The 15,911-nt window shown below is 35.1% G+C and overlaps 1 protein-coding gene across 2 annotated transcripts in view; it reads left to right on the forward strand.

Moving 5' to 3' along the window:
• LOC141556597 (organic cation/carnitine transporter 2-like) overlaps nt 1-15,911 on the forward strand; it is a 68,576-nt gene that overhangs the window by 26,622 nt on the left and 26,043 nt on the right. For both annotated transcript variants that reach the window (XM_074290979.1, XM_074290980.1), the window contains exons 2-4: nt 649-752; nt 13,742-13,896; nt 15,111-15,282. In XM_074290979.1, coding sequence (XP_074147080.1) covers nt 649-752; nt 13,742-13,896; nt 15,111-15,282 — 431 coding nt within the window. The remainder of the gene's footprint in view (nt 1-648; nt 753-13,741; nt 13,897-15,110; nt 15,283-15,911) is intronic.

The following is a 15,911-nucleotide window of genomic DNA, read 5'->3' on the forward strand; positions in this document are numbered from 1 at the left end:
ATTTAGCCCTTTTCCAAAAGGTCAAAGGAAGAGTGTTTTGTACTTTGTTTCAAGACAGGGATTGGGAGGAAGAGGATGACTTTTGTCTGATTTTGTCAGAGAGAAAAGCTGTTGTTCTCTAAACCAAAAAGTAGCCCTTTGTCCTGGGAGGTGCAAGTACTGGTTTTCTTTGCTTTTATTTGTTTGTTCTCCTGAAGGCTCATTGCTAAGCCAATATACAAAAGAAGAGGGAGAGAGGGGAGGAGAACATTGATTACTGTTCCCAAGAATGTCTTAGTACTGTGTCTTTTGAAGAAAAAAAATCTCAATGTACTAGGGTTTTTCTAATTCCATACCATGTGTCCATGTGAAATATGTCTTGGAACCGTTTAGTTACTGGGCAAATTGGATTGAATATGATGCTAAGTACCCTAAGAATTTCCCACTTCTTCCTCTTCTCATTTATCTTTACCTTCCCTAATGACACACAGACATAAAACATATAGCAGCCAGCTGCATACACGTTTGCATATATGTCTGAAGACATGGGGACTGGAATCCTCACTAAATGTCTGGAACAAGGGGGATAATGGGGTGCCTCTTAATAGAATGTGCCAAGATGATTTTGATAAACTGTCAAAGTGAAGTCTTCCTTTGTTTCTTTTACAGTGGGACCTGGTCTGTGAGGATGACTGGAAAGCTCCACTAACTACCTCCTTATTTTTTGTGGGTGTGCTTGTCGGATCCTTTATTTCAGGACAGCTCTCAGACAAGTAAAGTATATCTACTCTACCGGCTCTGAAGCAATTAGCTATCTCTCTTTGCTGCTCAGTTGTGCTCAGTGTGAAGTACTATCAAACAGCAGGGACTATCAAACAGCAGGACTTGCATAGTCTGCTTTCAGTGAAGAAGTCTTTAACCTCTCCCATAGACTCCACTCTAAGCATCTTTTCTTCATTTTCCCATGATAAGGATCATTTTCAACCGAGACTCAAATGACAAAGGAAGAAGTATGTTGAATTGCTTCCTTAGGCCTGAGAATTATATTTTTAAAGTCTAGCTTTGTCTTTGCTAGCAAATTCCACTGTAAAGCTGGATAGATATCTAACCTCAGGAAGTTAAAAGTCCCCTATTCTCTCTTGTTAATGAAAATCAAAAAGTGTAAGGCCTGAACTATTCAAAGGGTTTATCTATAAAACCCAGTAGAAAAGCAACATTTTAATTTTTTGTCTGTGTGGTCCAAAATATCTGTGCCTGATTTTTATTCTTTCCCTTTCTTCTAGGAATTTGTGAGATCAGTGAGGGTAGGGGGAATAAAGAGAGAAGATTACAAATATAGACAAAATGAAACAAAACCCTCTATCTTCAAGTGACATCAGAACCTTGTTTATATTGCAACCTCTGCATTCTCATAGCATATATCTGCCTGACAAATGAGTAGGTCCTATTAGTGCTAGAGACATTTTACCTCCATTGTATTTCTTGTTCCTGTTTAGTATTTTCCATAAAGTAGTATTGGTGAAGTGGGAATAAAAGTACCAGGAGTGATAATATGAAATAGATTTGAGAGAATATAATAGTTCAATTGACACAAAGAAATTGTATCATAGACATCCATCATAAGTTACAAAGGTTTGCTGTTTTATTTTACATTATTAGTTACATGGGCTCACACAGAAATGCACAGGCAAGGCAGTCATGATAATAAATAAATGAGCAGTTTGCTTTTGGAGGACACAACTTTTTATAGCTCAGGGGAACAGAGGCAGGATTTAAACAGTAAAGGAAGGAACTAGGGAAAGATGGAGAGAGGTCAGGGAAGGATCAAGAAGGAACTAAATGGAACCCACTTGGCTCTTCAAGTCCCAAAACTGTATAAAGATATGCTAATCAAGATAGTCTCAGCGATTGAATGAAAAAGTCAGATGAGCTCTAGCTTCTCATCATTCTCTGCTTAATAAAACAGTTTAGGAAACTGACCTGGTTCTAATTGATAAAGGAGCAAAATGGGCTCATTTTAGCAGTTCCTGAGTTGAAGGTTCACATCATTGGCCAAAGGCCATCTTTTATATGAAATCTTCCCACCCAGATCTTCTCTTCAAATCTTCTAGATGCCCTTACCTGGAAAAAAAATTTAGATTTAGAGAAGAATGGCTTTGAGTAATCATAGTCTTTCTGAGTAAAGGATTTTTGGATCTTACAGGATGAGTATATGAAAAGCTCTTCTTTACAGGAAGGGCTTCTGCTTGAAGGGCAACTAGATCTTAGAGTCTATAAAGTTATCAAAGGAATCAGGATAATAAGGCTACATTATGCTTCTACTATCATTCATTTCAATTATTTTCCTACTGACTATTTTGGGCTTTGAGATTGCTTTTCTGTGCAAGAAGCATAAAAAGAAAATTTTTTCCTTAGAAATAAAACTTATATAGTTTGTGAAATAAAGGTAAGGTTACTTGAAATTGCATAAATATTTTGATATTGATGAAAGTTACAAGAGAAAGCTGAGAATTTTTTTCTAATGAAGGTATTCTCTAGGTTAACTTAGACAGCTTTTGAGATTTCTTCCAATTCCAAGATGCTATGAAAACTAATATGTTTGTTTCTCACTAGAATTGGCTTCTTCTAAGGCATCATGCAAAGGTAAAGAAAGAAAAATTTGTGCAGACTTCTTTGAGCAAGATTAAGTGAAGATATCAATTGAAGACAGTGATAGTTTCTAAAATATGGAATGCCCATGTCTCAGCCATACCAATGGCTGTTACTAACTAACAGAACACTCTCTCCTGACTATGGTCAATCAATTTCCTGGCTTGAACTACACCAAAGCCCCGAAGTATCTAGGCAGAGGGCTAGGAATATAGTTTCATTTCAATCACTAGACTCCTTGATGTGCAAAAGGTTAAGATGACAAACTGTTTCTAACATCATGAGCTGAATCTGAACATGGAATGCATTTTCTCACAAAAGCAATATTGATATTTTAACTAGATTCTTGATTAAATAAATTTATATGGGCTGACCTGGGATCCCAGCACTTAGATCACTGTTTCTCTGAGAATTCCAAGAATTTCTCTGACATTCCAAGTGCCAAGCAACTTGCAAATTTTGAGACTACAACCCATTCATAAGTTAAGGAGTGGTATAGTACTGTGGAAAGAGTGCTGGATTTAGTGGCAGACTAATTGACAAATCCCAGAACTACCATTTACTAACTATCTGTGTCAACTCTTTTTTCATCATCCTCTATAAAATGAGGCGTTTCAACCAGATGACCTCTAAAGTCCTTTCTAGCTCTAGCTGATCCTAATTCTGTAGAATATCTTGTAAGTTGTTAGTAAAGCAGTTGGAAAACCCAGACTAGTACCTTTAAGGACAGCGAGTTTAATTATCATTTTGAATGAACACTTTGTTCATGCAGGTCAGTTTTTAAGTAGGCCAAAATGTAAGCTCTTTCTCTACAAAATAAATGATCCCCAAATTTAAGAATGATTTAAATCTGCATTGGCAGAAACTTGAAACTGACTATTATATATGTATATCTATATATGGGTGTGTATGTATATGTACAAATATATGTTCTCTATATATTTTTAATGGAACAGTAAAAGGTCAGAAGATATAGTTTGATATTTAGTGTTGAATTTTCTTGAAAAAAGTTGTATGTATGTATGTGTATTTTTCCAAAGCTTACTCTTCCTACAACCTAAAAGTTTACCTCTTTAGAATTGGATAGGCCCTAGCCATTGTTTATCCAAGACAGTGGGTTCCCTGGACTACCTTCTCTTTTTTTGCTTTTCAACATTTTTTTGCTTCTTAGAATTTCTCCACTACGAAGGACTAAGAAAGGGAAAAGAGATAAAAAGCAAACCAGTTTAGCTAGGTAAATTGGGTTTAAGAAAAGAAAATGTTGTTCTTTTGACAAAAATTAAGGAAGTTTTGCTTTTTCCTTGCTGTCTCCAGGCTTTCATTTCTAAGGGATACTGAAAAGCTACAGGATTAGCTTGTCATGTTAGCCCACTTTGGGCTGGTTCCAGGTGACATTCTAGATTTTTTTTTTGGCACTTCTTTTTTTACCTGCTCTGTGAAGTGGAAGACAAGTAGTAATCATATATACCTTTCAAATGAACAAAGACTCAGTTTATAAAAACCACAATGATTTTTATCTAAACTCTTTCTCAGGCCTTTTCTAGACAGTTCAGTCTAAAGTCCTTAATATTCTAGCCAGAAGAAATTAACCCTGCCCCTTAGGGTAGCTTTCAAAAAAAATCTGGCTTTGCCTAACGTGCTTGATCCTAGGAATAAGTAAATGTCATTATGTGGTATTTTATAGGAGTTGCATGTAATACGTGGATTCATGTGGACAAAAGGTACAAATGAACCAAGGATTGAGAAGATAGTGGTAGTATTTTACAATGGGAGGTATTTCTTCAGGACTACTAAAAGACTACCTCAAATTCCTGAGTGTCGGTTTGGATTAAAAAGATTCCATGACCAGAATTAGAGACTTTGGCATTTTTGTTTGTGAAAGGGAGCTAGTTAAGGTTTAAATAGTAGAAAGGACCCTGGAATTGACATTGGAATTAGGAATTCTGGCTTTGAGTCCTAGTCCTACTATCTAAATCTTACAAAAATTACTTCTTTGTACTTCAGGGTACAAATGGAGTCATTTCAACTGTCAAATGGGGTAATATCTATACTTCCTCATAAAGTTATGAGGAAAATGATTTACAAACTGTAACATGCCATGGAAGTGGGAGTTATTTATCAGTTTAGGGTAGGAAAGACAAATGAGAAGTCCTAAAGACTTTCTTGAGGTCTCCTTTTCATTCTTTTATGTTGTTTCCAGCGGTCTGGCTTGACCACAACACGAAGCTCATTGCTAGTATTTGTCTTCTTTATTGAAAACAGCTACAATGAAACCTTACAGAATTATGGAGGTATAGTGGCCATTCTGTAGAGGTGCAGTGTCTTAGCTAAAGAGTATAATTTTGAAGATAGTCATTTCTCTGGCTGCTAATCCTCCAAAAAGGGATTACAGATATAGTTTTATACTGTCATCATTCAATGATCTCATCCTCTCACATTAAAGGGAAACTGGTGGAGGCAGTGTAATAATTTTGCCTCAAAGTGCACATGAATTCCAGGTCTTCTGAACTTACCAAGAAAATTATATTTCCCTTTTTTGAAGATTGCAAAGCTATGGGTGAGGGACTGGAGAATTTAAAAATTTTAAACTCTATTTTCCTCATAAGTGCCAATCAAAGGTAAGAGTTCCCAAGGAAGAAAAAAGTAAAGCTTTGAGAAATAAAATGAGAAGATGGCATTTGAGAATAAGATTCAGTTTTCTGCACTGTAGTTTGAAGCATAGGAATGATGTAATCTTGACCAGTGTATCTGCTGAAAGTTAATTTTAAAAATGTATTTGCTTAAAGATTTGTGAATCTGATGTGGAGGACTTCAAATGGAGAAGGGAAAAAAAAATTTACCTACATCCATTTGCCCCAGCCAGATACCTAAGGAAGACAATTAACAATGAAAAGGATTAATAACTCACAATGGACAACATATAAGAAAGAGAGGCTATAATTTAGAAAATCAAAATTCTAAACATATACTCAAAAGATTAAAAGTTAAAATATAAATTAGAGAGCACAAATCAAGAAAATATAGTCAATATCATAGTAATTTGAGGAATATATTAAGACTTGTTTGGGTTATTGATTGCAATATGGCTAAGGAAGGCCATCATACCAATTGAAAAAGAATAACTCAGCTTAAAGGTGAGATGAAATAACATTATTAAGAATATATTCCCATGTGAGAAACTACAGGAAGTATAGTACAGAACATTTGAGTGAGAATCAGTGCAGGGAGAAATAAAAATAATATAGTTGGAAGTAAATGACAGATTTCTCATCCAAATTCAGGAAATGAATCATAAAAGTGGCATAGTAGGTTGTAATAGTGATCAGAGACTTGAGCTTGAGCTCATGTCTGCTAAATCAGAACATCTAATAAATTCTTATCTTATGAGAAAATGGTGATATTGGAGGAACAAAGATACCCCTTCAGCTCTCCTTAACACCTCATGGGGCTAATAAATGTTCCAATTTAATTAGAAATAAGAAGAATAGCCTCTATGATCCTCTACCTTTCCCTGGAATAATATACAGAAGGACCTTTAGAATCCTGAAGTACTCCATTAGCTCTTAGTAGGAGGAAGAACAGAAGGAAGGCTCTCTTGGCATGAAAATGATTACAGTAGATAGAGCCCCAGAATCAGAATCAGGGGGATCTAAGTCCAATCTAGCTAGCCTCAAACACTCAATCACTTACTAGCTATGTGATCTTGCATAAGTTACTTAACTTCTGTCTGCCTCAATTTCATCATTTGTAAAATGGAGATAATAATAGCACTTACCTCTCAGGAGTTGTGAGGATCAAAGAAAAATAAATGCCTGAAAATTAAACGGGTCTAGATAGAAGACAATTCAGTAAGGGATAAAATTTATAACACAATCAAAAGATTGGAGGAGGGAAAACAAAATAAAATCTAATAAATTATATATCTAAAAAAAACCCGGAATACTTGTAAAACACCACAGTGCCTGACACATAGGAAATGCTTAATAATTGCCTTAAAAAATCCTGATTGGGGGGAGGGGAGAGGAAGAGTCTGGTGCTTTGGGGCAAGAAAAAGCCCCTAGGTAAAGAGGAGTTATGTAGTGACCCCAGTATCATGGAAGGAGATGCCTAGTCTTAGATACCATATTCAGCACCAGGAATATCCATGCCATTCAGTGGCAGAACCTGGACCAAATTGAGATGATCAAACAAAGCAAACTCCAAGTGCTATGAAGAAATACCTTTTTAAAGAAATGCCCAAGGAAGGGTCTTCCTCTGAGGAAGACAGCTGCCTTACAAAAAATGCAAATAAAACCTCAAAAAATATGTCCCGGCCACAAAGATTAATGAAATAATTAGAAGAAATTAAATGGGATACAAAAAGACTAGTCAAAGGGGAGAGAATGGAAATGAGAACTGCTGTCTTAGAACAGATGGTGGAAAAACTCACTCAAGAAATAAAGGCCCTGAGAATGGATGTGGACCAGATAGAAAACTGCCATTCAATAAGAAAAGAAATATTACAATAAAATCAAAAGATTGGAGAAAAAGGAAAATCAAATAAATTATATATATACATATATATATGTATATATATTTTAAAACCATGTCTGGAAAGCAAATAAAGTAGTTAAAAAGTATAGCCAAAAATAGCCTGGACACCAACTTTCAAGAAATTGTAAATGAAAACTTCCCAGAACTGGAACGCAACCTGAAAAAAAAAGAACTTGTTGGTCTCCTACAAGAGACTCCCAAACAAAAACTTCTAGGAATATCATAATCAAAATCCAGATCTCCCAGGTCAAAGAAAAAATACTACAAGCATCCAAAAAGAAAGAAATTGAGTACCAAGGTGGGACAGTTGGGATCATAAAAGATTTGGAAGAAGAAACTTGGAATATGCAATTTCAAAAAGGCAAAAGATAAAAACATACAATCAAGATTAATTTATCTTTCAAAACTAGGTATAATCCTTCAGGAAGAAAAGAAAATTGCCCTTTAATTGAAAAGATTTCCAAAAATTCCTGACTAAACAGAGCTGAATAATCATTTTGAAATAGAAATATAGGCTCTAAGAGAAACCCAGAAAAGTACACATATTTAACTAGAATGGAATAGGTAGGAAAGAATTGTTAGCCTATTAATAGAAAAAAATAGCTTCTCAGACCCTAATATCTTTAAGGATCATAAAGAATTGTCAAAAGGAAAAAAGGCTGTGGATGGAATTTTTTTTCTGTTTTGATGGTTTCAGGAAAAAAGGCAAAAATCAAAGGAACAAGAAATTATTCTGGAGAAGAACTAAAAGGAAGGGAAGGGAAGTCACTATCACATAATAGAAGTATATAAGATGAAGATTATATATAATCATGGAAGAAGAGATGGTGGAAAAGGCATCACCTGAACATCAATTTCATCTGAACCAGATAAAGATCAAAAACAATTACACATCACACACAAAGAGACTTTCTGTACAGAAAAACATTAAATTCAAAAGGGAAATAGGAAAGAACAGGAGCAAGGGAGAGGATGACAAAAGAGTCTATAAAGAAGGAAAGTAAATAGTCATAAGCAAAATCTTTCACTTTGTAGAGAGTAATTTGAAGGAGGTATTAAAAGGAAAGGAAGGAAGAAAGAAAGAGAGAAAAACTTGGAATCAGGGTCAGGACAAGGGGAAGAGAAGAGCCCTGTGTGTGGAAACAGACTATTTTATACATGCATCACAAGTGTTAGGCAAACTCATTCTCTTTTGCCACCTTCTTGTTTGTAAAGAAGAGTACAGGAACAGACAGAAGAGACAATACAAAAGAACAGGATGAAAAAAATTACATATTTAACAGTCATAACTGTGAGCGTGAATGGGATGGATTCATCCATAAAACAAAAGATACATAAATAGTATAGAAAATAGAATATAAAAATATGTGAGATTTGGAAAGTTTTGTATTTAAAATAGCCATAAAACTATAAAATATTTGGGTGTCTACCAAGAAACAACCAGAAATTCATAATCTATAACTAAAATATATAAAACTCTTTATAGAAATAAAAATAAATGGACAAACATTTGTTTCATGAGCAGCTGAGCTAATATAATAAAAACAACAAGAATAGCTAAAATAATTTCCTTTTTTAATGCCAAACCAAAATAACAGGAAAATTCATATGAAGAACAAAAATTCAGTCATCTCAAAGGCAGTAATGAAAAAAGATAGGAAAGAAGCAGATAGAAAAATTATCTAGTTTGTAGCAATAATAATTAAAACAATTTGGTTGCTCTACTGATTGATCCGTAGATTAGATAAACATACAAAAGTAATTGAACCCAATAGCATATTGTTTTTTAAACCCATTTACTAGGGTAAGGACTTATCATTTAACAAAAACTATTAGGGAAACTGGACAACAGTTTGACAGAAATTAGATTTATTTCAAAACTTCATACTATATGCCAAGATAAACTCTAAATGGATACATGACCAAAAAACATTGACTAATGTTGAAAGGGGAAAGGCCTACTCCATTTACTGCTTCCTATACTGTTATTCCAGTCATTCTAAAAAGTAATTTGGAATTAATGCCCAAAAAAGTAACTAAACTCTACATACTCTCTATGCTTTAAAAAAAATCAAAGAAAAAAGAAAAGGAGTTACATATGCAAAAGTATTCATAGCATTCTTTTTATAGTAGCCTTGAACTGGGAACTAAGAGATTAATTATCCTTCTATTGGGAAAAGTCTAAACAAATTATGTTATATGAATGTATTGGAAAATTATTGTGCCATAAGAAATGAAAAAAGGATAGTTTCTGAGGAAATAAGGAAGACCTCTATGAATTGGTGCATGGTGAAATGAATAGAACTAAAATAACAATTTATATGATGACAACATTGTGGGAAAAAACAACTTTTGAAAGATATTAGAACTCATTCAGTGCAATGACAGCTATTAATCCAGAGAATTGAAAATGAAATATTCCATTCACCTGCCAGAGAGGTAATGAATTTAAAATATAAAGAGAGACATTCATTTTCAAACATCATCCATAGGGAAATTTATGTTGCAGTTCTATGCAAATGAAGGTTTTGTTTTTTCACAGTGGAGTTTTGGGGGATTTTTATTCAATAAAGGAATTAATGGGAAGAACAGATTATAATTATACATAAAAGCAGATAATATTTAGAAACGGGTAAATAATTAGGGGAAATTATAGACTATTCTTAGCAGGAGAAAAGGATATTAAAAAGGATGAGAATTTTAGAAGAAAGTGACCATTTCATCTTATAATGTGTGATAGATAAGGAAGGGAAAGCTGAAATAATGTATTGTGTATCCTAGAGTAAAGGGAGAAAAGATGAAATATATATGCATGTGTGTGTGTGTGTGTGTGTGTGTGTGTGTGTGTGTGTGTGTGTGTGTGTGTGTGTGTAAAATGTATATAGGTATTCTGTGCCATGGCCTATTCAGCTAAGGAAGTCATTCCAATAGCATTACAGAAATCATCTATGTGTTTGGAATTCCCTCAAGAATGAAATCTGGTAGCACTAATGATTTCAATGAAGAATAGCTCTCTAAAGAAACCAATGCAGGTGTTCATAACATTTAGACACTAACACAGATTTTAAAAGACATACAGAAGATAGGAGCAAGAATGTAGTGTTAGAGGCATTACAATTGTTAAAAGAATGTTAAAAAATGAAAAGGCTTTTTTAAAACTTACTGGAGGCAAGGAAGAATAAAGAAGGGATAGGATTACTATTTAGGGGTATTGGGATAATGGTGGAGAACAACTATTCAACTCTTAATCTGCTTCTGTTTCTACTAAGGAAAACAATCTTCAGCTTGTTTGTGTGAATGGGATAGATTCATCCATAAAACAAGATAGGTAAAATGATATAGAAAACAGAATATGAAAATATGTGAGATTTGGAAAAATGTATATTCAAAATAACCATAGAAGCTATAAAAATTTGGGATGTCTACCAAGAAACAACCAGTAATTATAATATTTAACTATAATCTAACTATAAAACACTTTTTTATAGAAATAATAATAAATGAACAAACATTTGTTTTATGGGCAGTCAGCTGCCCATATATTAGCCCAGGCTAATATAATAAAAATGACAAGAATAGCCAAGACAGAACAACAATAGCTGACAGGAAAATGAAACCCTAAATAGTAAAGAGAAGGTAAGGAACACCTAGCTATCTTCAGTGTTCAAGTCACAAAGTATGAATGAACTTTATTCCAAAATACTCAAGGAATTGGCAAGCCTCCATCAGAAATCTTAGAATAACAGCAGAAATCAGTAGAAATGCCCTAAGGATAGGAGATTGATTTATATACAAATTATTGAAGAAGAGAAAAGGATGAATAAAGTCTACAATGTCTTAAAACTGATCATACCCTTTGACCAAGCTGTTACTGAGACTTTATTGTAAGTGTTTCTTTCATTAAAAAGAACCCAGAGATTTAAAAAAATATTCATGGCCTCTTTATTTACATTAGTGGAAAAACTGGAAACATCCTATAGATCCCTGGAGAATGAGGCAACTCATGGATCTTATGGTGCCATAAAATTATAACTATACAGAATACATGGAAATTTGGAATGACTCATATGAAGTGAGAGAAAACAAGATTAGCAGAAGAACAGCAAACACCATGACTACGAATTCTTCTCAGTAACTGTGATCTCATCAATGTAGGTACTACTTTCCACCAGTCTGGATTTGCAGCACACCAGGCCTTCTGTTTTAATGCCTCCAATACTAGCAGTGATCCAAAGAAACAAACTAAACAGCTCCTGCCTTCAAGGAGTTTGTATTCTATAGGGGAAATATTAAAAATACACAGATAAGGAATTTGAAAAGGTAAATGCATTAATAAGGGACATGTGTATGGGGGGGGAGGTTAGAGTAGGATCTAGTCATTAAACTTTCCCTTGAAGGAAGAAGCTAGGGATTCTAAGAGACAGAGGTCAGGAGAAGTATATTACCAGCAAGGATAAAGGATGAAGCGAGGGGGATAGGAGATAGTGTATCAAGTTTAGAGAAGAACCAGTAAAGCTGTTCAGTTAGAACACAGGAGAGTGAAAGAGAGTAATTTGAAATGAGGCTGGTATGGAAAATTTTAAAGGCCAATCTTAAGACTTTGCATTTTATCTTGAAATCAAATTGTCCCTCAAGATTATTCAGCAACTATATGGAGGATGGAATAGAGAGGGAGAAACTTGAAGCAGAAAGAAAGATTAGGAAACTGGCATAAATTAGTCCAGGCATGAGGTGACTTGGTGCACTAGAATAACAGCTGTGTGGCAGAGAGGGTTGGATATGAGAAATGATGTAGGGGGAAAATAGATACTGTCTCTTCCTCCCCTAGAGGAGTTCGGTAATTAGGCTGATGGTCCCTAATGTCCCCGTTCTCTGGTCTCTTTAAATCCCATTACTCCTTTATTCCACTTCAGCTACACGTGGGTGTAGTCATAACCTAGGTTGCTATTCCCTACCTAAGGGTTCTACCAGAAACTCTTACATTTTCTACGTGAAAATATATGACATTTTATCATTTCGCCTCTCCTGGTGCCTTAACTTTCCTAAACCTATTCTTTTCCCTCATTGTGGTATTAGATCCTTCCACCTCTCAATACTTTGTCAGGCCATTACCCTGGCCATCTTCACTTTTTTTCTTCCCAGTCCTGACCTTCTGGTTAATCAGTTCAACTTCATTCACACTTTTATCAACTCTAAAATCACTTGCCCTTTTGTCTTATGGCCATTTTTCCTTTGCCAAATCCTATTTGTCAAATATTTTCATTTCTCTTCTATTCCTACTTACGTGCTGCTGAACCAACCTGGATGTATTCACACAAACATTATAAATTAATGTCATCCAATTTCAACTGATCCTCACTATAGCAAAGCAGTCTTTTTTTTTCTCCTTAACTGATTCCCTCATTTCCCATAACCTTTTTTTGAGGCAGCTGATGACACAATGACTAATGTACTGGACCTAGAGTCAGGAAAATCTGATTACCAATCTGGACTCAGATATGTACTAGCTATATGACCCTAAGTTTCTTCAGATTAAAATTAATATAATAATATATAATATATATTTCAGTATGTACCTTAAAGGGTTATTATGAGAATCAAATGAGATCATATTTATGAAAGCATTTAGTACAGTATTTGGCACATGCTTTTTCCCTTCCCAAACCTCTCCTCAAGCTTTCTATATTTTCTCTTCTCTTTCCCGTTCTCTCTCTTCCCCCTCTCCTTTTCCCTTTTCCTCTCTCTCCCTCTTTCCCTCTCTCCTTCTCCCTCCTCCCTCTTTTCTCCTTTCTCACATACACATACATGTATGTGTGCACACATACACAGACACAGTAGAGCTCCTTACTTCATTGAGAAAACAAATAATTTACTGTGAAACTCTTCTTCTTGCCTTTTCACCTCAAAACTCCTTGACATCATCTCCTACTCTCTCCTCCTTTGCTTCAAGCTGTAATGAGGTATCCCTTCACCTTGCCAAAACAACCCCCTTCAGCATGTACCCTTGATTCTATTCCCTTCTTCTTCTCCAGCAGATTGAAACTTCAGTAATTCTGTCTCTTAATATTCAATCTCTCCTATCTCCTGGTTTAATCAGTGCGTTTTATAGATGATACAAAACTATCAGGGACAGGTTGCTAAGATGCTGGATGACAGAGACAAGATCTACAAGATCTCAGCAGGCCAGAACAATGGACTATATAAAATTTGATGATTTTGAATATGTATGAATATAAAGTCTTACACTTGGATTCAACAATAGAATAGATGTGATTAGACAATAGTTTTGTGGAAAAAACACTTCCAGGTTTTAGTGTACTATAAGCAAGCTTAGGATGAGTTAGTATGAAACTGCAGCCAAAACACTAATGTCACCTAAGGCCAAGCTTGGGAAATTTCTCACTCTCCATTAGCAGAGAGTGGTAAAACCAGATCACCTGGCATTTCTGCTTCCAAGTTCTGCTTTCCCATGGCTTTAAGGAAGGGCCTCATCCCCATAGAACAAGTCTCCACTTCCTTTCTATAGGTGTGTTGTTTTCATGTCATTCCCTTGTCAATGTACTTTCTCTCTTTCTCTAAGGTTTGGCCGGAAGAATGTTCTTTTTGTGACGATGGCAATGCAGACGGGATTTAGTTTCCTACAAGTCTTCTCCACAAGCTTTGAGATGTTCTCAGTGCTATTTGTCCTTGTGGGCATGGGACAGATATCTAACTATGTGGCTGCTTTTGTTCTTGGTATGACAATCTCAGCTAAGCTAAGTACCTGTTGTATATCACATTCCCATCCCATTTTTTATATTTCCCATAATATCTCTGGTACCCTCACCTATGGGTTCATTCCTGACTAGTAGGCTTTAGTGAATCCGGAAAATTCAGTCAATAAAGTAGACACTTTTTTTAGTGTCTACTATATGCCAGACACTGTGCTAAGTTCTGGGAATAAAAAAAATAAAAATAAAAAAAGAAGTAAAATGGAAATCATTGACTATTTTATCCAAGAAGAGTTAACAGAAGAGCCAAAATTAGAGTTGTTTTCTAATCCTCTGAGCTCCACTGCTGCCTTGATCTCAAAAGCAATTGAGTATCTACGTTCTTTTCTTGTTGGGCTTTTTAAAACAGAGATGTAGTAAAACTCTAGCCTGACCTGTGGAAGATGAATGTTGTTTCATCTTTGGGATTGCATGAATCAAGGGGCACTGTTTTCCAATAAGAAGGTTGTGATCAGAAACCATCTTATCGAAATAGAAATCGCTCCCTCCCAGAGAAAAGCAGAAACAACTTAAAAGAAAATGTTTATTGGAAAGGGCTTTTATTAATATGGACTATAATTCCTATCCAATTATTTAATTAAAATTGTAAGCAGGGTCAGAGAAGACTAGCCAGATCCATAGAAAGGTTTTTGGTTTCTGATATATTATCTGTCTAGAAAATCAAAAATTGCTGAAGCCAGATCTCCTTTCCTCTCCAAGACTTTTGTCCTCTGGACCTCTGGCTCCAGGGTTACTGGCCTTTGGATTCCTTTGGTTTATTCCGTTTCAAGGGAATTATTTTCTCTTCAGACAATCAATAGTTCCCTTTTGGTTTGATTTCATTATCACTACCTCTCCGTCTTCATTGGGGACATTTTTACTTTTCCCTTCATTGGAATTTAATATTGAGTACTAAGAAACACATACTTTATATAATATAATATCAGTAGGATTCTGCTTTGTTCCATTCTCTTCAGGCTGATTTGAAGGGAAAAGTGAGAAATTATATGAGTGAGCAAACAGCATTCTCATGCCACTATTCTGGAATTGTTAATGCAGTTCCTGCCTCATCCTTGGGGTTTGTTAGCTCATCTGAAAAACTTTTCAGTGTCTGAAATAAAAACAATATCTCACTATTGCTATAAACATTCGATAAGGGAAGCTACAATGCTAATATATGTCCCTCTTTTTTTTTTTAAGGAACAGAAATTCTGGGCAAATCAGTTCGAATAATATTCTCCACTTTGGGAGTTTGCATATTTTATGCAATTGGCTATATGCTCCTGCCTCTGTTTGCTTATTTCATCCGAGGATGGAGAATGTTACTGCTGGCCCTAACCCTGCCAGGGTTGCTGTGTGCTCCTCTATGGTGGTGAGTATGACCTCATTCACAGAGACAATATTGTAACTGATTGAATGTGGCCATAAAGCTAATGGGTTCTGTAGTTTGATCCTAAAAAGAAAGAAGAAGGGAAGAAATTGATTACTTCCTAATCACAGCTTCCAAGAACAGGAAGTCAATGATTTTTCAAGTTTTTTGAAAGAAACTATTTCTCCTTCCCACAAAAATTAAAAGAAAAAAAAAATCAACAAATTAATTCACAAGCCTGTTCTTGGAGCTAGAGTCACAAAAGAAGGGAAAAAAAACAGTCTATCTACAGGAATTCTGAGTCTATTTGAGGAGGAAAAAAATACTTAGATAAAATATCAAGTGCTAGATTGTGTAGTTAAAAATCTTTCAGTGCTAAATATATGAGATCACTGAAGGCTAGAGTAATCAGAGAATTCTTTTTTGGAGATGTGGGACTTTGGACTCTAAAGGACAGGTAGAATTTGGATATACTGAAGGAGGAGGACGTTCTAAGTAAGAATAAAATTATAGCAAAAACATAGATCGACACAGAAATAGATCATGGCGTGAGGAAGGTTCAACAAGAAGACTGGCCTAGGAGAAACATAGTGAGGGCAGCGGGAAATGATAGTCAGTGAAGTTTAAATTTT

This window comes from Sminthopsis crassicaudata, chromosome 2 (genome assembly GCF_048593235.1).
Source record: "Sminthopsis crassicaudata isolate SCR6 chromosome 2, ASM4859323v1, whole genome shotgun sequence".
Lineage (NCBI taxonomy): Eukaryota > Metazoa > Chordata > Mammalia > Dasyuromorphia > Dasyuridae > Sminthopsis > Sminthopsis crassicaudata.